The 27,947-nt window shown below is 28.0% G+C and overlaps 1 protein-coding gene across 1 annotated transcript; it reads left to right on the plus strand.

The window, feature by feature from the left end:
• LOC100203605 (ubiquitin-conjugating enzyme E2 variant 2) lies at positions 1-27,289 on the plus strand. Its single transcript, XM_065820184.1, has 5 exons — positions 1-143; positions 2,481-2,617; positions 10,216-10,338; positions 16,700-16,779; positions 26,843-27,289. The coding sequence occupies exons 1-5, from the start codon at positions 125-127 to the stop codon at positions 26,901-26,903; spliced, it is 420 nt and encodes a 139-aa protein (XP_065676256.1). The 5' UTR covers positions 1-124; the 3' UTR covers positions 26,904-27,289.
• The last annotated feature ends 658 nt before the right edge of the window (positions 27,290-27,947 follow it).

Below are 27,947 nucleotides of genomic sequence, written 5' to 3' on the forward strand. Positions count from 1 at the left end.
CCAGACCGCAAAGTAGTTTAAGTCAATATAAAGTACCTCCTAACTAATGCTCAATATTTTTATAAAACAAATGGCAATTTTTGTATAGACGGGCGTAATAGGCGTTAGTTGTGTCTAATAAGAAATGGCGTCAAATATTGAAGGTACAATTTTTATGAAAAAAATATTATATACATTGTTTGTATATGCTCAATAATGAAATTGGCTACATTTATCTTAAATTCAAAACAAAAATTGTAATAATGATAATTAATGTGTTAGTCCATTATATATCCGTTCAACGTTATCTTGCTTATATGAAATTAGTATTATAAATATAAAGCCAAAGAAGCACTGTAATTAAGTTTTATTTCTAGACTTACCAAAACAAGAATAAATCATTTGATGAATTTAATGCCTCTCAGCTTTAATTTCAAAAGAAAATTAATAAATAAAGTCAGCCTAGATAAATACATAGACAACAGCAACTTTACCATTTCAAATGAGATATAAATTCATTAGAAAATAAGGGAATATTGTGCTAACTGTTTTATCCAATTAATATAGATAAAAAAAACCTTGTACAAAGACGTAAAAAGCCTAGAAAAATAACTGCTGACTCACTGTGTTCGTTTTGAGATTAATTAATTTTAAAGTTATTTTTTTTTTGCTTATTTAGCAATACAAATTTTAAATTTAAAAATTGAATTGGATGTCTAGTATTTTTTTCATAAAAACAACAATAAAATAAAGCACAAGTTGAACAATTAGTAAACAATGAGTTTACTGTAATATAATAATATCAAAAACTTTTCTAAGCTTGTTTTACATGCTTCAAACATTTGCTTAGTTTAGACAGGTTTACACAATGCTAAATTGGTTTGTTTTACCTAGTGGCCATAAGATACTTTTAAACGCCTAAAATATATCTTAAGCCTAATGGGTAGATATTTAAATTCAGACCTAGTTATAAAGCTATGCAGTATACATAACACGTATCAAATGTTGACTTATTCACCTACATGTTTAGCAATTTACGTTTAACAAAAATTTTAATCAATTGGAATATTTAAATGGTTTTTGATATTATTTTACAAACAGATAGCAATTTATATTTTTGCTTTCCTCTTTAAAAAAACAAACAAATAAAATAAAACAAAATATTTTTTTTTAATGTCGACTTACTTTAAACAACGATTTAATAAACTTTATATAAGAATAAATGACAAACTTTTTTGAAAGCTGTTTGAATTAAATAACTTTGATCTTTACTTATGCTTTTCTATTATTGAAACATTTAAATAAAGTAACAAATCACTGCTAAAGGTTTTTTATATAAATTTTTTATGAATATCATATATATATATATATACATATATATATATATATATATATATATATATATATATATATATATATATATATATATATATATATATATATTTATATATATATATTTATATATATATATATTTATATATATATATATATATATATATATATATATATATATATATATATATATATATATAATTATGTATTTTAAACTATAAATGTCTTTATATTATATAAAATTATATCAACTTTTTAAAGAAACAATTTAATTATCAATTCTTTTATTTACCTTACCGCAAAGAATTGTTAAGAATCTTTTTTTTTAATTTTAAATGTGCAATTTATTGAACAATCGTTAAATTGTTTAAAAGATATGCACATTTAAAGTTTAAAAAAATAAATGTTTAAGTTGATTCAATAACTATCACATAATATTATATTATAAAAACATTAGTAAAGATAAATGATTTAAAGTTATTTATTACAAATGTAGTTTAAGTAATCTTATTTTTATAGTTTATTATTTTTAGTTAAGTTTTAATTTTATTTTTTCAGTTTTAGTCAAGTTATTTTTGTTTTATTTTTCGTTATTTTCTCTTATCAAGATTTTTTGCTTCTTTTCAAATAAGTTTATTTATAGTTAAGTTAAGATTTTTTCAGTGCCTTTTTAAAAAATATATAAATTTTCAAAACATTTTCACAAACTCTGTCAAGTTTTCAAAATCAAATAGTATTTGCATGGTCATATTATGGTGCGAAATTGCACGCCTTCCTGGCCAAGCCTGTTAATTGTTTATGAAAGTTATGTTTGATATAAGTTTAATTATGTTTTATCGTAAATTAATCTATAACTTACAAAGCATATAATTTATGATTAATCGGTTCCATGTTAAATAAAAACTTACATAGTGTTCAGTGACAGATCGGGGGGGGGGGGGGGATTGGGATGCATCCCTCCCCCTCACTACCAAAAATTCCTGAATCCGTCCCTGTTATGTCAAGTGTTATGTCAAAGTATGCACCGCAACACTCATACTGTACATTATACCAACCTCAAGGCCACACTAAACCTTATGAGAATGTATGTTTAAAAATTAATTTTAAAAGTATATTCGTAACTAATTATTTTACTAAATAATAATATATGAAAGATTTTTTTCTATTAGTTCCTCGTAACTTTCGACTATTGGAAGAACTCGAGGAAGGTCAAAAAGGAGGTGATGGAACTGTTAGCTGGGGTTTAGAAAGTGATGATGATGTGGATCTGGTGCGCTGGACCGGAATGATTCTAGGACCACCAAGGGTAATTTTCTTAAATATTTTAAATATGTATATATTATTCCTGGGTTTTTTCAATATCGCATTAAGTAATTTTTTTGCCAAATCAACTGAAAATGTGACTATTTTTTTTAATTGTTTTATAAAAAATCACAGATTTTTTTATATTATTGCCAAACTACCTTTGAAGTTATTTGCTAATTTCCAATTATTTTAAATTAAGTTCAAATATCTAAATTAAGTTCAAATATTTATGAAATATTTATTACTTAAATTACTTTTTACGTATATTACTTATAACATATATTTCTTTTTTTTTCTTTCCTTTTTTGAAAGCTTATTTGTTAGGAAATGTATATTATTTAGTTTTAATATTTTTTAAAAAATCTTTAAAGTTAAAATATGTTTTCTCTTTCAGTCTTTTACAAAAAAACTACAAATGTTAAATTTTTTTATTTAATTACTGTATATGTAACAGTTGTTTTGTATATTACACAAACACAATAGATGCATCACTAGGACATTGTTGCTTGTGTTTAAATTACTAATCCTATTACTTCTATAATTAAATCTATTACTTTTATTTTTCTATTACCTTTTTATTTATATAAATACTAAAGTACAGGTATAATTTTTTTTTTCCTTATTTTACCATCTTTATTTAGTAAGTGATACACTAGCACACCTTTTAGTACTTTTTTCACTTGTTTTCAGCATTTAAGAACTCATGATTATCTTGAATCTAATGCAAGATTATTATTATGAGATAACGCAACAATGAATTAAGATATTCTTTACTTAATTTAACACTGGTTTTTGGATAACCATCCCAAAACATCTTTGAAAAGTTGTCATTAAAAACCTCTAACATCATATTTACATCCCTTTAAATTCTCATTAAAAACATTGTACACTTTTATGCATTAACCTTCCCAGAGCCATGGCCCCCTCCCCCCAAGAAAAATAAAACAACCTGTAATTAGGGCCCCTAAAAATTTTTTTTTACCAAAAATAAGTATTACTAAAATTGGTATTCCTAAAAAAAAGCTCTTCAAGTTTACAAATGGGCCCACTATTTTTTGCTCCCATCCCCCTCTTAATTAGGGCATGTGTAGTAGCCTAGCCATGGCTCTGAACCTCTCTCAAAACACTTTTATGCTTAAAACACTTTTACATATTAACCTCTGTCATAATCAAAAGAAATTTTTCGACCACTCCTAAATCTTTAAAGGATAGTAGCAAAAAAACTTTTTAAATTTCTAATTAATTAATTACAGGGCTCGAATTAAGTGATCGTGAGTTGCCATATCTGGAAATGCTTTAGGTCTTGAAAGGGATCCCCAAGTGCCTATGAGTTATTGAATGAGGTTTTAACAAAGAACTTCCTAATTTTTGATGCCATTTTGTTTCTCGCAAAGGAAAGTTCTGACTCTTTGACTATTTTTAATTTTATATCAGGTCTTATTAATGTGCTTATACTTGACGTCAATAAAAACTTTTTATTTCAAAATTCTTAAATCAAGATTAAGTTGCAGGGTTTCCTCTATGGCAATTAAACAAAAATATAAGTATCAAGTTTTTAATATCAATTTTATATATATCTGACAAATATGTATTAGATCATTTTAAAAACAGTTTCTTGAATTATAAGTATAAATTTTATAAACATAAGTTAAAAATATATATAAGATTTTTAAAATAGTTTCCTCAATTTATTAAAAAAAATTAAGATTTTTAAATCTTTCAAAATTTAACTATATTATATTATATTGTGTTGTATATAAAAAAATTGATTACTTATTTTCTAAGAAAAATATTCATCTCGTGTATTTTAAAGTTTGCTTTGCTTAATTACTATTTTTATTATACTAGTTTATTTAACTCAAACACTTAATGTTAAACAAAAAACAAAAACAAGCTATAGTTAACATTTTTTATAACACCACAGACTAATTAGAAAGGAAAAACCCTGATTGTATAAAAAATCTGATTGTGTAAAACTGAACTGAGTTTAAAAAACTCTTTGGTGAGCTAAAACATTCATTATTAAAACCAAATGTTTTCTTAACGGAAAAAACTATGCAGATTTAAAAGTCTAAAATTAGGCTTTCAACCAGAAATAGAACTGCTAGTTCGAACATGTTCAAGCTCGAATGTTCGAACTTTATGCAAAAATTTCAACGTTCAAGTTTAAACTTTTTTCTCCTAATAGTTCGAACTTTTAAATTTTAAAAAATAATGTCTTTTCATTAATTTTTGTAAAACAAGCTAAAATATAAATAAAAATTATAAATTTGAACATATTTGCTTTTTTTTTGTTTTGTGTTTGTCTGGAAACTCTAAAAATATAATCAAAACTGCATCACCTGTAGCTCCATCGCATTTAAGGTAGGATCGGTTTTTTCCTATTAAAAAGTAGTTAAACAACTGGTATTTTTCACCATTTGACTGCTGTTCATTTACGTTTGAAATTAAAATTATAAAGAGTTTTAAGTTCAAACAAAAATGGCTACTCAGCGTTAGCACATCTAGAAGATTTGAAGTTTTAGAGTATTTTCTTTTTTTGCGAAAAACTGCAATGAGCAAAATGTTCCTCAACATGTACTATTACAAGGTACTTAAAAATAAACACAAAACAGAGGTTCTCAAATGTAATAACATCAATAAAAATTAAATTAACAAAATAATAATTTAGTACATAAAAATGATATATTTGTTAAACCCTGTTGTTTTAGGTCAAGGTAATCAGTTTGAAAACAAAATATAAAGAAATAATATAGATAATTTTGCAAATTAATCTTATTCAAAGAATATTCCAGCTTAGAGAGATAGATTCGACATTAATAAAATAAGCCAAAAATGGTAACGATATTAGAAATTATAACAAAGAGTTGACTCTAGCTAAAAACCAAAAATGTTTTATTAAAAAATGATTTTCAAATGGTATGATCTCGTGCAGAGGCGTGGTGGCCCCAGAGGCTAAGCGAGATTCCCGCATGGGCTTTTCACTTTTTAATCTAAGTATGGGCCTTTTGGCAAATTTTAATTGTTTCTACATTTTAAAGAAATTCCACAATCATTTAAAATATTTATGTAAGCACAAATTAAATTTTATTAATCACTTGATTTAAAAAGTCTTCGAGTTTGAGCGCAATTATATTAGTATTTTGCATAATAATAATATTGCTCTGAAAACAAAGTAGATGTTTTGAGACTTATGATATTTTTTCATGAGAAAATAATGAACCCATAAACGGTTTTTAATGATTGTAATGTTGACAAATTAAATTTAAGAAAGTCCGCAGACCCAACAATAATAATAGCTATTATTATTGTTAGACTTAAATTAACTTAGTTTAAAATTTGACCCCAAAACATTTTTCTTAAATAAATTAAAACGCAATACAATTACTATATAGTAATTGTATTGCGTTTTAATTTATTTAACAAAAATGTTTTGGTGTTAAATTTTAAACTAAGTTTTATATAAATAAGGATCGAACTCATGTTTTGCATTTTTGTAACGTTTCGAAAAAAAATAATAAATAAAGTTTTTTATTTTTATACAGTTTATATTGTATATAAATAAAGAAATCACTCCGTAATATCCTGTCCTCAGACAGATTAAAAATAGGATGATGAACTGCTAAATGAAACCACATTATAAAAATTTTTATGTTTAAACTATGTCAATAACGTCACCATTTTAAGAGCGGCATTTTTACTGTTTATGCGAAAATGTTAAAAAAAAGTTAAAACACCGAATTAAACAAAAGCATAAACTAAAATGAATTTTCTCATTTTTCAAGATTTTCAATATTTATTTTAGAAAAAAAATTATACATAATTTAAAAAAATTTATATTATTGTACAATAAAATATATATTATTATATAGTAATAGAAAAATTAAAATCTTTGATTTTTAATTTTGTGTTAGGCTATGTTCTTCAAACAATAAAATACTAGTCGTATTTGCTTGCGGTAAAGTTGTGTTTTAAGAAAATCAAAACAAAAACGTGGTCGCTGCATTGTGTTGCTACCATTTTTATTTTGAAGTATTACAAACAATATTAATTATATATATATATATATATATATATATATATATATATATATATATATATATAAATATACATATATATATAATTTTTCGTATGGGCCTTTACTTCAAGCATATATGGTAAAATCCCGCATATATAGGTCTTTTAATAAAAATTCCGCATGGGCTTTCTAGAGCCACCACGCCCCTGATCTCGTGAAAGGGCTCTCTAGCCTTGGATTGTTTTCGCATAAAAAAAGAATCTGGTTGCTGGATGATACCTTGCATTTAATAAAAAGTCTTTATAAATAAGTTAACAGTTATGTGTTTACTTGTACCCTTTTGTTTTCAATTTTAATTAAATAAAAACTATTCAAAAAAGTTCAAACTTTTTTACTAAATAATTCCAAAGTGTTTTAGTTCGAACTTTTTAAAAAAAGTTCAAATTGGCAGCCCTAACCAGAAGTGTAATGGCAAAACAACTAACGCTTTTATTAATATCTCATTCAATAGTTTGTTTTGGAAAGTTTAATTGGTGGGGCAAGCAACTTACAAGGATGCAAGCATTCACATTCATGAAACATACATGATTCATTTTCTAATGAATATACAGTTAAGGCCATTATATCTTTCTTGCATTTTTTCATGCTTTACCATAAGATTCGAATTTTGATAGTGACTATCAAAAAGTGTGCCAGATTTTCTAGCAAATATGCAATGTTTGATCTTAAAAGGGAATTAACAAAAGTTAACTAAATTACTAAAAGTTAGTTGCCCCCTCCCTCCTCCTTTGATTTACGCCACCCCTCCCCTCCCCCTCACCTTAGGGAGTGGGGTTGGGATGGATCCAGACCACTTACAGACAACCAAAATCCCATAATAAAATAGAGTTTAAAGAAATAATGGTTTCGTTTTAATATTTAGATTTTTCATTAAGATATTTAGATATTAAGTATCTAAATTTGTGCCCCTATCTATTATAAAGACCAGATCAAGGAGAGGCAACCCCTTTATTTGTGCCCCTATCTATTATAAAGACCAGATCAAGGAGAGGACAACCAACCATATCTTTCTTTTTAATAAGAAATGAGTTATAGTTAGTTGCACCCTTCACATAGGCCAGTTGGCAGATTAAAGGGGGCACTGGTTTCTAGTAACATTTAACTGTTAATAATTAAAAATTAGAGTTATTTAAAAATGCTGGCATTTTTGGTGTGGATTTGACAAGTTTATAATGTTTGCATTTTCAGATAGTTGGGTCTAATGCTGCTAATCTTAGATCAAAACAAAGTGTTAGAAAAATTTACAAGTATCTCAAAATGGCTGAAAATTGGACTTTTTATGTGAGTGGACATTTTGCTTTTAGATATATTTGAGTTCTAAACTGCTGCCTATATTTTGCCCATTTATTGCAGTAGTAGCTAAACAGAAAACTTATCTGTAAAGAGTTGTGGGTGAATAGAATAATGCTACAGTTAGTTTCATTTTGGCATATTTTAGCAATTTTAGGATTTTTTCCAAAGTTGAGGAGGTCATAATTTTTTTCTACACTTTCTTAACACAAGTTAATAAAAAACACTTTTTTTCAAGAGAGAATTATCCAGAAAATGGTTCTTAAAACAATGAGACACTTGTTGAAAGTGAGAAAAAAGTTATACAGCTCTAAAGTAGTCTGTTTAACCATTTGTAAATCAAGGGGAGCCACTGTGTCATGTTTCTAAGTCTATAATTTCTAAACCATTGTATTTGGAAGTCTGAAATTTCAAATTTAACCTATCTACATAATGCACATAACAATATGTAAAAATAAGGGAAATCAGAGATGGTGACCCACAAAGTTTTTTTCAAATTGGTTGAAATATAATAATTTGACCCTTGAGCATAATTTTTTATTGGTTGTTTTTTAAATTACGGTGTAAATTTTTGGACCTTTTGTAAAAACAATTTTTTCTTAAAACTTTTTATTTATTTATAATCCTTAAATTACCTTCAAAAACATTAACTAAAAATATGTAAGTTTTGACTGTTATTATTTTTGTAATTTATTGTTTTGCTTTTTAATTAATTTTTGCAATAAATATTTACTGTTTCATTTTAGAAATGTTCACGGTTTTTAATAAACTAAAAATTTAATGATTAGAAATATTTCCAGATATTGCATTTTGCAATAACTTAATTCGGGCCTTGAATTAGCTTTTTAATATTATATATAACTTATCAGTCCTGATTATTCTTTATGAGTAATTTAAGGGTAAATTTTAGCAACCCTAATACTTAATTATTCAAAAATGTGTTAAAATTAAAAGGTCAGTTAATTTAAACTTGATAACTCTTAAATTAATTTTGATAACTCTTAAATAAATGAGAATTCTGAAAACATGTACTTGCTTTGACCATTATAAATTATTTCTTCAAAGGCAGCATATTTCTTTTCTACGATGGTTAACAAGATCAACAGATATGAATCCCATTTAAAATGTTTGATCATGCATAAAAATGTGAAAAGAGTTGCACAATTAAAACTTGTACTGAAAAAAAATTATAATGAAATTCTAAAAGAATTATTTTAAGAAATATGTGAGCATCTTATTAAATCTATGCCAAAATATATTTAAGTTTGCGCAAAAGCATGTGGTGTTCCTTCGAAATACTAAATTAGAACATGACATAATATTTTTGACGCATTTTTTTATTGTAGTTTTTTTTATCAGATTCCCTTTTTGATTGATTTAGCACCAAAATAATAAAAGTTTAAAATTTCTGATAGATTCGAAATTTAAAAATTTTATTTTATTTTTTTAAAAAAGTCTAAAAATAATTAAAGTAATTGATATATATATATATATATATATATATATATATATATATATATATATATATATATATATATATATATATATATCAAACCTTTCCAGAAAGCGCATGCATTTGCACGTCTTGTTCGTCAATGTTTAAAGTAATTTTTTTAGGCACTTTATTTGAACATTTTTATTAATGGCGAATAAATTGTATATTAAAAAATGTTTTTATTTTCGCTTTATTTTCTTATCTGCTTTTTTCCTTGTCTTGTATCAATTTTGGTAGTGGACAATAACAAACACCCTAATAAATAAAAGAAAACAAAGACAATAATATATTTAGGTATATTTTTTTTGACATTTTATTTTACAATTTTCATTATTACAATTTTTCTTTTTCTAATTTTTTTTATTATTAGTTTATTTAATTTAGAATTTCTATTTCGTATAGTATTCGTTTCTATTCTTCAAGTATTGCTGTTTTATTTTCTGTAGTTTGTTATTGCTTTATGTTGCTGTGAGTTCTTAAAATGCTTACTATAAAAACGTGGTCATGTTGTCTAAAAAATTACTTTAAACATGGACAAACAAGACATGCAACCGTTGTGCTTCCTGGGAAGGCCAAATATATATATATATATATATATATATATATATATATATATATATATATATATATATATATATATATATATACATATATATATATATATATAGTATGATTACACTGAATGGTTTTAGTTATTTTAATTAAAAAGTAATTAAAATTTTATTTACTTTTAAAGACTTGTTATGAAAATCGAATTTACAATTTGAATATTCGATGTGGCAGTAAATATCCACATGAGCGTCCAACATGCACATTTACAACTAAAATCAACATGACTGGTGTGGACAGCAATGGCAATGTATATTTTTATTTGATTTCATTATCAGTTAATATCAGTTTTACAGCCCTCGAAATTGTAAAAAAAAGGTCAGCAATTATTTGCTCATCTTAATCTTTGTGAGGTTGGCAGAAAAAATGTGAAAAAGTTTGACCATAAAACATAGAAACAAGGTCAATGATTTTTTGCCGACCTCAAATATTTCTAGGTTGGCATTGCCAAGTGCTGACCCCTAATTCTGAGGACTGGTTTTAATTGATATTAATTGATTTAATATTGTTTAATTAAATAAATTCATTTAACATTGGTTTTAGTTTTAATTTACCTACCTAGCTACCTACACACTGTGTATAGTTGTATTTTGTACTGTATGTATTGTTGTATTTTAACCAAGGCCTTTGCCTTGGTCCTGCAAAACTCTTCTATGAAGTATATCAATGATATTTTTTACTTTTTTTTTTTTTTTTGCTTTGGTAAACTATTTAAAATATATAAAAATTTTACAGCTTATAATTTTTATTCTTAAAGTCTGGGAGTCTTTTTATAATCTCAGGATGTACCACTACAAAATAATAATATAAATTCAGCTTCTAAATTTTTTTATTGTGCCAAAAAATGTTAAAATTTTAATAATAAATTAAAGCATTGATTGTTATATTTGTTAAAAAAATGATTTGTTCATGTTAATGATATTTTTTTGTTAAATAAAAAAAAAAAATTAAAGATTTTTTAAAACACAATTAGGAAGCTTATATAAGTTGTCTATTCAAAATAATTTTATTTAGTGTATGGTTATAGTTAAAACAACATTTTAAAAATATTTTTTTCTTACATCTTCTTTATGTGTTTTATGTAGTAAAATTTAAGGAAGATTTCAAAAAAAATTTTTATTTCACAATGGCCTGAAAAGATTTAATGGCACCTTTCTATTGTAAAAAAAAAATTTCAATTAAGGATGATAGAAAAAATAAGTAAATAATTTAATAATAAAGAAAAAATGTTTAAAAGTTTTTTTAATTTATTTTTAAATTATAGAACAAACATAGAGAGCATGAATACAATGTGAAAAGACATTAAAAAAACAATGTTGTTTTACTCTAATGTGGTGCAGTAAAATAATTTTCTTACAGATAAATGTTATAAACCATAAGTAATTTGTCAAGAATTACTTAAAGAAAATATTGAGGTTTCAGGTTAACTGCAAATGTTACTTATGTTATGTAATACTTCGTAGTATATAAGCTGGTATCTAAACTTTTCAGGCATACATGGGTTTATTGATACTGTCAGTTAGCAGTTGAAAATTGGATCATTTTGCTTGTTCTAAGGTTGAATCTGTATAATATTTCTCCTAAATGTCTGAATTTTTTTTTATTACGTAGTACCTGTATTATAGTTATTTTTAAATTGTTAATTATTAAGTAATTTTTTTTTTTTAAACTTAAACCAAAATAGTCAAATGAGAAAGTAAATATAACCAAAATAATTGCATGGAAAAAGTTTTAACCAATGATTTGTGTCTTGAAGAAATGTTATGTGTTTTTTTTTTTAATCTTATTTATTTGGAAGAAAAAAAACACTGAGGTCTGTTTTTTTGGGAAAGGTTTAAAAATTCATTATTTTAGCTACTAAATCTAACTAAAATTTAGTATATTAAATAACAATAAATTTAGTATTAATATTTTAATTTTAGATTTAAATATGACAATTTATACTGAAATTTACTAATGTTCTTTTTATTTTGGTATGCTTAAATGTTAGTAAAGTTGAAGCAGTCCTGTATTAAAACTTATAACTTTATCTTCCTCAATTTTATTCTAGTTGGTTTTAGTGTTATATATTGACACAATAAACATTGTTTATTTACATTTATTACATTTAATTACACCTAATATTTGATATCAGCCTTTGGATTTAAGGTCAGGATTTGGCAATGCCAACCTAAAGGTGTTTTAGGCCTGCAAAAAATTGCTGACCTTGTTTCTATGTTTTATGTTAAGACTTAAGTATCATTTTTTTTTTTTTTGCTGACCCGATCCCAACCTCTAAAAGATTGAGGTTGTGGAATTATTTTTGGTCTCATTTTTCCTAATTTCAAAAGTTGTTGTCTATATATATATATATATATATATATATATATATATATATATATATATATATATATATATATATATATATATATATATATATATATATATATATATATATTCATTCTGATTCACACCCAATAAGGCTGCAAGCAACCAATATTAAGTTGGGAGTTACTAGGGAAAAAAATGACTTAAAGAGTTGTAGGTCGTATGAGTCAAGAAAACAAGAAGATGGAAGAGATTTCCAAAGAGTTGAAATGCGAGGTAAATAACTAGACAATTAAAAGTGTTTATTTGTTGATGCTTTTTTTGACCTTGTCTCAAAGAGATCATTGGGAGAACATCATTAAGAGAACTAGCTTAAATAAGAGATTTAAGCTGGTTCTTCTAATAAGAGATTTGTAGAGGTAGAGAATAGAATCAGGGTTAAGATATTTGCGAGCATGATGAAGAGAAGGTTTTTCGAAAGATCTGTAGTAAACAATAATAAAAGAAGATGTAAAGAAGAGGACTCAGTCAGAGGGTTGCCATTCATTAATATAGGAATTTTGACAGTGTTGTGATGGTTGTTTGCAGTAAATAACTGAGTTTTGTTGGAGTTTAAATTTACAAGCCACTGCGTGCCCCAATCTGTTACAGAAGTGAGATCAAATTCAAGATTAACTGCCTGTTCAAAGCGATTGAAAAGAGAAGACTTGTTGTCAAGACAGGAGTTCAAAGTTGAGATATCTGCAAAAAATGCTACTTTAGATGTTTAAATTAATGTAGATGAGAAACAAAACAGGACCAAGGATAAAACTTTAAGGTTTAAGGATGATGAGGTACCCTTTAATAAAGTGGTTAGAAAGAAACAATTTTATAACTTCTAAAACTTTACAAGATACCCCATATGAAGAAGACTAACATGCCTATCTTTGTTAAAAGTTATAAATATATATATATATATATACACACACACACACAGTATTAGACAAAACATTTGCAACCAACATCCAACAATGCTAAAAAGTGTTCCTAATTTTACATGTCTTAAAAACGAAACGAACTATACTACCACAGCAATCAGTTCAGGAGTTTGGAATCATAGCATGCCATGACATGAGCAATCATCTGACAGGTGACAGCACACAGGCAGAATTTAGTTGACAAGTGCCATTTTGCAGCGGACAAAACAAGTGCAACTTTTTTGGCTTGTTTCATTTTCTTAAGTCTGGTCCGTGTCAACGTCACGGAAGTTTTTTTAAAAATAAAGGAAGTTTCCAGAAGTCTCCAGAAGTATGCAAAAGCTTCCTGTAGTTTCCAGAAAAAGCATCTGGAAGCATCCAGAAATATCCAGAAACATTCAGAAGCATTTAGATGCATCCAGAAGCATCAAAAAGAAGCATCTAGAATCTTCCAGAACAGGTTCACACAGGTTCATTTTACTATATAAGAGACATGTAAATCGACATGTAATTCAGTCAGTATATGGAAGTCAATCAGTCAGTATTATCAAGACTGTTTATCGAAGTGAGTTTTATCAAAGTGTTTTATCGAAGAACATCAATACAAGAAGTGAAATACAACAAGTGTTTCATTACATCAATACAGTCCAAATCCAACCAAGACGTTGTGTTCCACAGAGCATTATTGTATCATCACTAGGTAAATGTAACATGGTAAGCCTTTTTTTATGACTTTAAGTGCAAAAATGGCTCCCGACAGTCTTGGATTGGAACTAAGAAAGAAAATTATTGGCAATTACGTGAGTGGAATGTCACAAAAAAGTATTTGTGAAAAATATCGCGTGAAAAAATGGACCATATCAAGACTATGTTCCAAATATCGTTCTACGGGCAAGTTGGCAGCAGATAAAAAAGGTGGAAGACCGCGTTCCACCTCTTCTAGAGAGGATTCTATGATCGTCAGATCCGTCAAGAAGGATCCCTGGATATCATCAGTCGAGATACAAAAGCAATTAAAGCTGCCTGTATCAGACAGAACAATCAGACGATGTGCTGTTGAAGCCGGATTGTTTTCTCGACACCCTGCAAAGAAACCGCTGATTTCACTTAAAAACCAGAAGAAAAGACTCCTGTTTGCTACATCTCATATTGACTGGAATGTGCAGAAATGGCGAGATGTCTTGTTCAGTGATGAATCGAAGTTCAACATCATTGGAAATGATGGCATTTGCCATGTACGTCGACCGGCCGGAAAATGCCTCGATTTATGTTACTGTCATCAGACCGTGAAGCATGGTGGAGGCAATGTAATGGTTTGGGGGTGTTTTTCTGCTAACAGTCTAGGTCCAATACATCGAAACGATGGAATAATGGACCGTTTCATGTATAAAAATATCCTGAAAGATTTTATGTTACCTCATGCTGAATGCCAATAAAATGGGTTTTTCAGCAAGACAACAATCCGAAACACACTGCAAAAGTAGTCAAGCAGTGGTTTCAAGACAACCACTTATCGGTGATGGATTGGCTGCCTCAATCTCTGGATCTCAACCCTATCGAGAACCTGTGGGAGATCGTCAACCGCAGAATTAATTGTGAAGGTGTTCGTAATAAGGATCAACTGTTTGAACAAATCCAAAAGACTTGGGCAGCGATTCCACAAAGTTTCATTGATCACCGAATTGAATCTATGCCTCGAATATGCAAGGCTGTGATTCAAAGGATTCGCCATGAAATATTGATAGCGAAATACAGCTTGGTCAACATTTTGTCGAGTTGCACTTGTTTTGTCCAGAAGGAAATCAACTTTTTTTAATACTTTTGATTAATTTATTAATTTTCATGTACAAATAATGAACTTTGTGATGAATAAAACTTGAAGAACTTTGTTTCTAAACAGTTACATATTTATTTCTCTAAATTGAAAAAATGCAGCACTTTTATATAAAGAAACTAAGTTAGCATTATTTAGTTGCACTCGTTTTGTCCGATACTGTATATATTATGGTGTCTTTAACCCCCTTTAAATAAAAAAATCAGAACTCAGTGTTTTCAATGTGCTGTGGTTATCTTTTTTGATTAATTTAAGTCTAATTTTAAGTTTACTTATCCAATTTTTAGTACATGCTCAGGTCCATTTTATAATTACAATATTGTTTTTAAAAAATTTCTCAAAAAATGGATCAACTTTGTACACAAATAAATAAAAATTTACACTAATCTTAAAAAAAAAATTTTTAAATAGATATAAAAAGCTTATAGAAATTCTTTAGAATTACTGAGCTGTGGTTTTCTATCTAAAGGGGTTTTAAGGCACCTTAATATCTATATATACATAAATGTATACGAAGAGAGAAAGGATATCTTTAAATTATTTAGTGATTTCTTCTTGTCCTTCTTGTTCATAATCAATTATGATTAAGCTCGACATACAGGAGGTATGTAGAGCTTAATCATAATATGTTATTTAAACCTTTAATCCAAATTAGCAAAATGGAAAAAGTTCAATGTTTCTTTTGCCATAACATTATGTATAAGCTGAAAAACACCAGCAAAAAAAACAACAACAACAAAAATGCGTTTTGTTGACCCAAAATAACCCAAAATAAAAAAAGGTTTTTTCCTGCTCTTCTAGGCTTATGTACTTACCCTGCATGTAAAAAGTTACTTACCCTTATGTAAAAAGCACTTACCCTGTCACCTGAACTGATAACATAGACAACCATCATTTGATTCGACTTTATGTTTACATATTTTTCAATGTTGGTAGTTTTTTGGTGGCACTTTGAAATCTCCCATTAAAGAGATTTTATTTGATGCTAAAATAAACATAACTGTTTTAGCTTCCGTAATCTTTCTCTGATTCAATGATCTTTTATGGAACCTTTTATTTTTTTAAAAAGTGCTGTAAAAACATCTAGATCTTGATATAGGTTGATTTAACTTTTAATTTAGGATTATTAGATTTTAAGGGTATTAGTAACAGTATTGAAAACAACCAAACTGAGTAAATTTGAAAAGGGACTTTTTGCATATATATCGAAATAAAGAATGAAAACGAAAATTTGAAAAAAGTAATAGTATTAAAAGTTCCAAAAGCAGAATAAGATCAAAATTAGCAGCAAATGACTAATATCGCAATAATTAAAAATTTAGTTTGTTGAAAATTAGAAAAATAATTTTGATTCAATTTTTTTTTATTGATAGACTGTCTGTCCAAACTAAGCTCTTAGTTAATGTAGCACCACTCCTCTTATGTTCTACCTATTTGTCAGTCGATGCAGCAACACTCCTCATGTTAATAGTTGGAGATTAACTGAATATTATTTTTATTATTATTCTTTATAGGTTGATGCAAGATTATCTCCAATGTTATCAAAGTGGCAAAAGTCATATACTATAAAAACACTATTGACCGAGTTGCGTAGGTAAGATTTGCACTAAATGCATTATTTTTTGTTACAGTAAATTTTTTATCAATTATTATTTGATAGTGCATAAAATAAGTATGTGTAACTTTTTTAATTTTGTATGTGGTATGCGTGAATGTATATATATACACACATACATACATACATACATACATACATACATACATACACACATACATACATACACACATACATACATACACATATACATACACACATGGACACACACACACACTACTACAGACATTTGAGGCAGGTACTGAGTTTATGCTTTAAGATATATGTTAAAGTTCTTTATTTTCTTGATTTCAATGATTTATGCTTTAAGATATATGCTTTATGATTTATGCTTTAAGATATATGTTAAAGTTTTTTATTTTCTTGATTTCAATCAGTGTCTTTATGTCTTAGCTTATGGTTCTAGTTTATCATTAACAGTTTAGACTGCGCTTCATAAACTTTTTGTTCCACCACCTTATTTTACTCTTAAAAACTTCAAAGGATTACCCTAAGAATGGGTATATGTAGAAATCATCTCAGGGGGGGGGGAGGGTGTTAAAATCTGTAACATTTATAAGGAGTTAATTTTTTTAGTTTAATTGCACTGAAACAATCATGATTTTGATTAACAGCAGGTTTATTTTTAGTGTCAAAAAAAAATTAATATTTTATCTTTAGTATATCTTTGAGCAAAATATTATATTTATACATATTTACTGCCATAAACTTAACTAATTGAGTTTGTTAAACATGTTTTAAAATAAATTTAATGTGATGCTTAAACATACTTATTTTGACGCAATAAATTAAACCTAGGTTTAATATCTGTAAAGGCAGTTCTCATATCAATTTCTATGTTGCTAAGACAAGAGTGCTGTTTTGATGTTTATCATTACTGTATATACCATTCGCACATAAGTAATTGCAAATGGTAAGAGTATTTTTTAATTAGTCTGAAAACAGAGAGAGCACTCTCTGTTTTCAGACTAATTAAAAAATAATTCAATCCAATCCTTCTTTAAAAAATTCATTTACTTGTAAAAGAAAAAATATCTTTGCCTGTTGTATAACTTTTCATTAACTGATAAAAGAGTAAATCTTCACTTATATTGAAGGGTGAATTTGTTATATCTGTTGATTCATCGAGCTAAATTGCAAATTTCAGATTTTCTTTGCATAAGTTGCTAAAACTGATTACAGCTGATATCCTTTTAGTATTATTTTAGTATCATTGAATAGTGGAATTTGCTTTAATTTTATACCTTTAATATATCGTCGCATGAGAATTATAAGGTTCTATCTGCATTTTTTTATGTTGTGAGAACTTAACTTTCGATATTTAATTTCAAAATGTTTTAATGCTATTATTCTTTATAGTTATAAATTACAAATCGTTTATGTTATTATGGTTTCATTATTAAAAATATATTATTATTCATAATATTTTTAAAGTTGTTTGTTTTTATTATTAATTATTAATTGAAACTTTAATTGTTAGATAAAAACATAAAACATAAAAAAATGCAGATAGAACCCTATAATTCTCATGCAACGGTATTTCGAAAATATTTTAAAGGTTTTATTAAATAAGTTGTTGTTTATTGTTGCTTGTTGTTGGAATGCCTCAGTAATTTTGAAGGTTTTGTACTTTCACTCACAAAAGTATCATTAAAAAATGAACAAAAAGTAAGTTGTGCGTAATGGCAGTAAATATGATTCTATATTGTAAATATGATTTATTATACTTAATTTTTTTCTCCAATGCTAGTTTCCTTTTTTTTTTTTCTTTTTTTTTTTTACTGCTTCCTACCTCAGAAAAATTCTTGCATCTACACTTCTAGCTTTTAGTTTTCAACATTTATCCATATTTATGGAATATTTAAATGTAATATTGTATTTGAAATTCTATATTTATAGAATACTCTAATGTAATGAAATATTCTAAAATAAATTTGTAAAATTAATAAAATATTTATATGATAATTTATAAAAGTAAAAATCATTTTAATTATTTTTATTTCTTGTATTATTAACCTGTTATTGTATTATTAAGTCCATAGTAAATTGATAAAACTAAAAATTGATCTGTCATAAGTTTCTCTACAACCACCCAAAAGGGTTGCAGCCCCTAATTTAAGAATCACTTGTTTAGGCCATTTCAGCATATATCAATAATTTTTTTTTATTCAAAAAAAGATTTTAATTAAGTTTCATTTTAGTTTAAAAAATTAATAAAAGCAAGAAATTAAGCAATACCTGAGGAGTAACAATTCTTGTTTACTTTTATGTATGCATGTATACAGGATGTATGGATATATATGGATATATATATATATATATATATATATATATATATATATATATATATATATATATATATATATATATATATTAGGGTGGTCCTTATTTTCGAAAGTTCATATTTTTTCAAAATTATTTGTAATTTTGTTCAGTTACACCAAAACATTAAAAATACAAAATTTCAATCCTATAATATTAACACGTGCCGCATTAGCCTTAAAGTTTCATGCATCTGACTGTCTAACATGCTATGCGCAACTAACCAAGAAGTGCATTCTGAATTCGCTACAAGTGCAACTACAAGTCTCTACAAGTCAATTTTTTTTTTACATATTATTTGTTCAATGCTACATTAGTTTTAGTTTTGTACATGAAGTGCATACAAAAAGATGTGCTATATAAGTAATTGATAAAAGTGCTAAAATGTCCACTTTTCGAAAAAATATTTATCTAGTTGGAGTGATGAAAAATCAAATCTGCGTTAGTAAATTACCATGTAAACAAGATGTTTTGAGTGTACTTTTTTATAACATGAGAGTGGTAAATTTAAATCCTAATGACAGCAGTGCTTTAGTTATTGATGAAGTGGTCGTTTTTTGGAAAAAAGCAAGAATCCCAGTTTAAAACCGTTCAAACTGTATTTCAAACTTAAAATCTTTGTACGATAATGTCAGAAATTTAGAAAAATCTAAAAATAGAGATACTCAACAGCAAAGAGAAAAAGAAAATGATTTTAAAGAAGATTTAGACAACCTTTTCGATATTGCCACCTTAAATGCGTTAAATGAGATTAAAATCGCCGAAGATAGAGAATTTTTAATTAAGCAAAGAGAGAAAGGTAGAGTAGGTTGTATGTTGGGAGTAGATATCAAATTATTACGTAAGGAAAAGCGGAAAGAAGAACGCACAGCTGCAGAGTTAAAAAGAAAAGAAGATTTGTTAGAAAATTCTAGTTGTTCGATTGCATATTTTGAAATGGAAGATAAAGAAAACGAAGATTCACAGAAAAAAAGTGATAAATCAAGACAACAGTGAAGATGACACATATTTAATATTGGAATCTGAACAGGGTCCATCTTCAAACAAGAGAGGACGAAAGACGTTAATGACACCTCGCCTGGCCGCTGCCTTGGACAAATGTAAAGTGAGCGACAGGGATGCAATGCATATTATTTCTGCCGTCCTAGAAGCTCTTAATAAAGATATCACCAAGTTTGTTCTCAATAGATCGTCTATCAAAAGAAATAGAGAGATTTTGCGGAAAATAAAATATTCATCAATAAAATCGGTAGGAAATGATGCAAATTTTATTGAAGTGCATTGGGATTCCAAATTATTGTCTGATATTACAAAAAATGAGAAAATTGATCGGCTTCCTGTAATCGCGGTTGGTTTAGATTTTGAACAATTATTAGGAATACCTGGAATTGCATCATCAGGAGGATCGGAAGTTTGCTCTGCTGTGTTCCATATCACTGATGAATGGAATTTAACCGAAAAAATTCAAGCCTTTTGTTTTGATACTACAGCATCAAACACTGGGCGTATAAAAGGAGCTGCAGTTCTGCTTCAACAAAGGTTAGGGCGAGATATTTTGTGGCTTCCATGCCGACACCATATATTTGAGGTCGTTTTGGCTGGTGTATTCACGAGGACAAAAGCAATTGTAGCATCCGGTCCTGAAATTGCTCAATTCAAAGCACTGAAAGAAAACTGGAAGAATATTGATAAAATGAAATTTTTAGATTATACCAGCGATGAAGCCGTTTATAATGCACTGAAAGATGTAGCGCCGGAAATTATTTATTTTTTGAAACGGAAACTTGCAGAAGAGCAACCACGTGATGACTACAAAGAGTTTTTGCAATTGACGCTCATTTTTTTGGGAGATAAAACAAATGTGAGTTTTAGGGCCCCCGGTGCATATCATTTAGCGAGGTGGATGTCTATAGCGATTTATTGTTTAAAACTTTTTTTATTTCGCGATCAAATGAAAATGAGAAAGGATAATTCAAAACTGAATGCAGAAATTTGCGTTTTCGTTGTATACTGTTATGTAGAGGCCTGGTTTTCAGTAACGAATACTACAGGAGCTCCCCTAAATGATATATATTTTTTGAGAAAATTGGTTAAATTTAAAAATATTAATGAAAACATTGCAACCATTGCAATAACAAAATTTTTAAACCATTTATGGTATCTAAGTGAAGAGTGTGCTGCCCTGGCAATATTTGACGATAGAATTGAGAGAGTTGAAAAAATTAGAATTGCTCAAAAAATTATGGAATGTGCAAGTAAAAACATAGAGACTGTGAATGAAAAAGAAGAAGAAAATGAAGAGACAGAAGTCATTGAGAAAAAATTGTTGTTGCAAATCCGAGATGTCCAAAATTTTGTTCAAAAAGATCTACCAACTGAATTATTGTCCGCCAATTCACTTCAGTTATTTAAATGATTCGGTATTTGTGTTGAATTTCTTCAGGACGATCCGCTGAATTGGGAAAACAGAGAGGATTATCGCACAGGAAAAAATATCATTTCAACCTTAAAATGTACAAATGATATTGCAGAAAGAGGAGTGAAGTTGATTGAGGATTACAATGAAAAAATGACAAAAAATGAGCATCAAAAACAATTTTTTATACAGGTATGTATAAACAAATTTAATTTTTTGTTATTTTTTTCTTGAACACATTCTATAGGCTAGGTTTAGAAAACACATTCAATATTATTTTTATTTTATTCAGGTTGTTCAGGAGTACCGGAGAGAGTTCCCAGTCGCCACAAAAGGAGGCTTACTTTAATCCAAAATAAGTATCTGAAGTGGATGTATCATTTCAATAAATAAAAAATATAGTATTAGGATAAACTATATCTTTATTTTACCTTTTCATTTTAATTAGTATGTTTTTATACTAAAATTTAAAAAAAAATGCGTAATTTTATGTTAACAGTCGAGTGTACATTGTCGTTCTTATAGGTAACTGCCTTACATTGAATCTCACAACTTCAGCGTCGATGTGGCACGTGTTAATATTAACCGATTGAGCTGAAATTTGTTATATTTTCATGTCTTATATAAAGGTACATTCTGGCAAATAATTTCAAAACAATTCGAAAAAAAAATTTTTTCCTTATAAATAAGGACCACCCTAATATATATATACATATAGATAGACAGACAGACAGACACAGACACTAATGCTGCATTAGACGCACAATCATGATGTCTTACAAAAATATGTAACTGTGGGGGTTTCAGTGCATACATTGACTATCTTATACCTTGCTGCCGGTAGGTGGTACTACTATATCGACTGAGGATTTGGGCTGGGGCAGCAATTTTCTTTTAAAGTTCTTTGTTTTTTTTTTGTTTTTCTGGATGATTTAAGCGCACATTAAAATGCAAAAAGTATATTAAAAATTACTTTGGATATGAATTCATCATGATAAATTTTTACCTTATATAAAATACGATGACCTGTGCCAACTTGCATCGAATAATGTCTATATGAGTTGCCCATAAGTAGCGGCCTATGTAGTTTTTGTCATTTGTTCTTAGTTAAATAAGTGTATTTTAAAAAGTCAAAAGAGTTTTTACAATGACACATAACTAGTTATTTTTATTAGATAATCTTGATAATTAATAATAATTGATAATTATGCATTTTTTGACACATTGTTTTACATTTATAAAATGGCAAAGGAATTAAGAAGCAATTAAAAAAATTTCTTTAGTCAGTGAGGTGAATTATCAAATAACGTGCGCAAAGTTACAGCCTAACTGTAAAGTTCTTGCAGTACTTTTTTTAACATTCCTGAAGTTAAGTTGACTGCTAGTGATAGCTTAAATCTCGTCATTTAAAAAATGTTATGATTTGGTAATAAGCTAGAATCCCTACCTAACTGTAGAGAAAAAAATGTAAATCTTCACCATGCTTGGAGAGTTACAAAAAAATTAAAAAAAAAGATGTTTACAAGCATCATGGGCAGAACTTACGATACAATTTAAATAATTTATTTGATATAACACAGTTGATGCTTTGGAGTTAGGTTGGAGATATAACACAGTTGATGCTTTGGAGTTAGGTTGGAGATATAACACAGTTGGATGCTTTGAAAATAGAAGAAGATTAAGTATTTTACAAAAACAAAGAGAAGCTGGGCGAGGTAAAAAAGAAGAAAAAGCAAGACAGAAAATTGAAAAAAAAAAAGACAAGTAAATTAGTCTTGGTAGTTTATCTCCTCTCTTACTACGCAAGATTTTACAAAGCAAGAACATCACAATCAACATACCAACACTGATAAAAGCCTTGAGTAACCCATGCAATCCACATCTCAAATGAAAAATGCGTAAACTAATACAAAAAGCGGAATGAAAAGCTTTACCTTTCCTAAGTTACTTGCAGCTTCGATAGATATCAATTAAATTTGATTTAAATTAAAAAGAGATTCTGTTTATATACTTCTGGCTGTAGTAGAACCACTAGATCTTAGATGTGATCATTTTCTGATAAGCAAATTGTTTATAAAACGCATTCAAGTCTAATGTAGAGGAGATAAAGCAGAATCTAAAATATCAGATTGCAAGAATAATATGCTTGTAATAGTGACTGTTCAGGAAACTATTTCCTGGAATAGATGTGAGAAGTTCTAAAGAAGCACACCTGTCAGTTATAGTTTTATTTGGAGAATAGGAATTGCTGCTGACTGTACCCCAACTGGAGAGCTCTACTGGCCAGGATCAAGCTAAAGCTGTATTAAACGCATTTTATGGCTGGAACATTGATGCCAAAACACAAGTAGTATTTTGTGGCGAAACAACATCTAATATAGGGCAACATCTAATAAAGGAGCTTGTGTACTTTTAGAACAAAAACTAGACACATTATTACTACTCTTTGCTTGCCGCCATTACGTTTACAAACTGGTTTTAAAATGTGTTTGAAACAAAAATCTAACATATTACATGTAGCCATACTCAATGTCAAACAACATTTTTGTAGTACAAAAGAAGAATTGTTGACATTTTATGATCAAGAACTGCTACAAAACCATTGTGTGTGATGATTATCAGGAACTGATTAAACTATCTGTTGTTTTCTTAGGAGGTGATAATAAGAAAAAAACTTGAAATCAGACTTCCTGGAGCAAAGCATCAATCAAGGTTGATTGGTAAAGCTATTTATAATGGGTGGGTAAAAATATTTACTCTTTAAAAATTAAGGAATATGAAACTATTGACAAATCGATCTCTAAAGCAGCCCTAAACTGCATTTGTACTTGGTACAAAGTAACATTATTGGTACTTGTCAGGGAAGCATTGTAGTGAACATTTTAAAGAGAGAGTTTGCTTGATTCTGGAAAAAGATACATTTCATAGTCAGAAGTTATGTCTAATTATTTGTATGGTAAGTAGGAATACATTGTATTATTTTTTGTTATTGTCTTCACTAAAATGATAATAATACTGCCTTATTTATTGTCGCAGCAAAATTTTTAAGTGATAAGTGATTCTGTCCTGAGTACAATTTTTTTTTCTTGTTTAATACTAATGAGAATTTCCTTTTAAGTCCCGTCTCTATGTGGAACAAAAATGTTGGCTATATAGAGTCATAAAAAAAATCTTTATTTAAGAACAGTACATGTGCAAGAGCACAGGTATCCAGACTGTAAAAAAGAGACACTCAAAGGAAAATTTTTTACTTGATCTGCAATAATATATTATTTTAATAAATATTTTATAAAATATGTTTTGATTGGTTTAGCTACATAACGGAAAAAATTAAAAAACAGCAATTTTAAAAATCTTTTAGAGTACTGTTGGCATTGGTTAGTGTTGTCATAAGATTTATTTTTGTATTTAAGTAAATCTAGATAGTTTAAAAATAAATAGGGGTGAGATATATAGGGACCACCATAATATAAAAATAAAGGTGGTCCTCAATTTTTTTTAAAAAAGTCTGCTTCCACTAACAAAAAATATTCTATAAAAAACATAACCATTAGATTTTAAAGATAAGAAATTTTTGAATAAGAAAATGTTTTAAGGGGTGCCCCAAAACCCTTGAACACAAAACAGGTCCCTAATATTATCAAAAATAGTTTTTTAAAAGTATGTTATGTTGAGTTAATTTCAAATATATTTGTTTTAAAAAACATGTTATAATGTTAAATATATATATATATATATATATATATATATATATATATATATATATATATATATATATATATATATATATATATATATATATATATATATATACAGGGTGCGTAAAAAGTTCCCGCACTCAGTATTTACGACGTTAAAACATTTGTTCTCGATAACATACTAAACAACAAAAACAAGTCAGATCTCAAAAAGCCTTTTTTTGCCTTTTATACACGCCCTGAGGCGCTTGGGGAATGCTTTAACCGCGGCGGACACCATATCATCGTCAAGAGTGGCCCATTCTTTTTCGAGTGCTTGCCGTAGAGAGTTCAAATTTGGATAACGAACAGCTCCAACCTTGGCCTTCATATTTCCCCAAATGGAATAGTTGAGGGGATTAAGATCCGGGCTGTTTGGAGGCCACTCTTCTCGTGTGATGAAACCCGGAAAATTGGCTTTGCTCCAATCCTGGACGACCGTTGCTTTGTGGGCTGGGGCGGAATCCTGTTGAAACGTCCAAAACCGCTGTCCGAAGTGTGAATTGGTCCAAGTTAATACCTCTGTCGTCAAAATATCATCCAGGTAGTTTTGAGCTCTGATTTTCACTCCTTGATCGGCTAAAACCAATGGCATCTTGCCGTCTCCTGTAATCGCTCCGAAAACCATCAATGCTTGGGTGTGAGCTGTCTTTAAAGCAATTCGATCTTTCTGGTTTGCTTCTTGAACGTTTCCAGCGATTATCCGGTCATTCTGATGGTTCACGAACTGCTCGACAGTGAAGAGACACTCGTCCGTGAAGAGAATCGTCGAGGCGTTCGCCGGCTTCTTTAATCGCTTGAGACGCTCCTTGTAACGGGCCAAACGAGTGGCTTTCATCCGATCAGTAAGTCCGTGAGCTTTTTGAATTTTGTACGGGTATTTTCCAAGCTTTTTGTGGAGGATTTGTCAAACTGAACCTTCCGAAATCCCTTCATCCTTGGTCATTTGTCTCATCGATCGTTTTGGGTTGTACCGAATCTTGTCGCTGATTTTTTTGACGATTTTACCCGAAGTTGCAGTTTTTGGTCTTCCGGAACGTCGATGATCATCAATGAAACTAGTTTCTTCAAGTCGCTTCAAGCAAAGACACACACACCTATTAATAAAATTAGTTTATTTTCCTCATAAACGTTTGAATGATAATTTTTTAAATAATTAAAAAAAAACGAAACAAAAATATGCTTTAAAACTTATCATTGCGACTGATTATCATTCCAAATATAAATATTAGGGCGCTTCATCCAAAAAAAATTAAATTCTGTCTGCTTTAAATCCTTAAATTTTCTTTCATAAAAAAATGATGCTGCATTTCAAAAGCTAGTTTTAAAAAAATATACTTTATTGATTGCACAATTACTCTTTAACTCATTTTAAAAGTCCTTAATGCTTTTTTCATGTTAATTTAAAAAAGGGTTTAAACTAAACAAATAAAAAATTCATTGTTTCAATCATTTTAGTTTTATATAACTAAAAATCTTCCGAGGTAGAATATTAAAATTTATTTGTTTTTTTACTTACCTTTAATGTGTGTAAGAGAATTTGTAATTTAATGTTTTTATATTTAAGATCCATGACACTAAAGGAAAATGCTAAGTTGGCACAGCCTCCAGAAGGTTCAAAATATTGAAAATGTTAGGTTGGCGCAGCCTCCAGAAGGTTTAAAACATTGAAAAATCTCAAGAATGTAAATGCTTGCATTTAAAACGCTGCTTTGTTCTTTTTAATCTAAAATTTGTACTTTGTATTTCGAATTAAACTTTTTTTCTCTTTTTAAGTCAAAACTCAACTTTTTCGAGATTATAGGTTTTTTTTTATTGACGTGAATTATGGTTTATCTTGATTTTTGTTGTTGTTGTTTTTTTATTATATTTTATTTTATTGAAAAATTTGCGTTAAATTGTTAGTAGTACATCGGTATTCCAAAAATGGTAGTAATTTTTATCCCCCAGAAAAATTTTGGGGGTATTATTTTTGATATGTATGTATATGTTTAAATATATGTATATATATGTATGTATATATCTTTGTGCGTGTGTGTGAGTGTGAGTCTATATAGAGAGAAAATTATATGCAAATCTAATCTATGCAAATCTATTTTGCCAAGCACTTACTGTATTAATAATGTTAACAAAAACAATAAATGCGAATGGTTGACGATGATAACATAAGATTCTAATTAAAGGAGTGGCATCAAATTTTAAAAAATTAAAAGAGTTTTGACAATTTGGAATATTCTAATTAAAATCCTATTGTGATCATAATTTAATATTAAAGGTAAAATTTCAAAACCGGCCGGGTTCATTTAAAAAAAAAAAAAAAACATTTTAACATTTGCAACCATAAGGGTGGTCACTGTCTAACCTTAATCTCCTTTAAGAATCATTTTAATAAATTAGAAAAAAAAAACTATTTAAAATTTTAGTGACGGAGAATATGTCAAGAATACTGAACCAATTTACCGTGAAAAGAATACCTACTCGTTGGTATTGAATACTAACAACTGTGAGAATTGTGTTGTTTCGATTTGTCGTTATGTAATTTATTTTACCTGTAATTTCATTACCGTGTGTTAAAAAATATATATAAATAAAACTGATATATTTTGATATTTATAAGCATTTTCGAATTATTGTGAGGACTGTCAATGAAAACTTTTTAAACGTTTCACGTT

Source organism: Hydra vulgaris, chromosome 15 (assembly GCF_038396675.1).
Source record: "Hydra vulgaris chromosome 15, alternate assembly HydraT2T_AEP".
Taxonomy (NCBI): domain Eukaryota; kingdom Metazoa; phylum Cnidaria; class Hydrozoa; order Anthoathecata; family Hydridae; genus Hydra; species Hydra vulgaris.

Bases quoted from the DNA above. Each gene is read 5' to 3' on its own strand.
- LOC100203605 (XM_065820184.1), top strand. The intron at 2,618-10,215 runs GTAATTTTCTTA...TTACTTTTAAAG, and splicing joins TGATTCTAGGACCACCAAGG to ACTTGTTATGAAAATCGAAT. The intron at 16,780-26,842 runs GTAAGATTTGCA...TTTATATTTAAG, and splicing joins CTATTGACCGAGTTGCGTAG to ATCCATGACACTAAAGGAAA.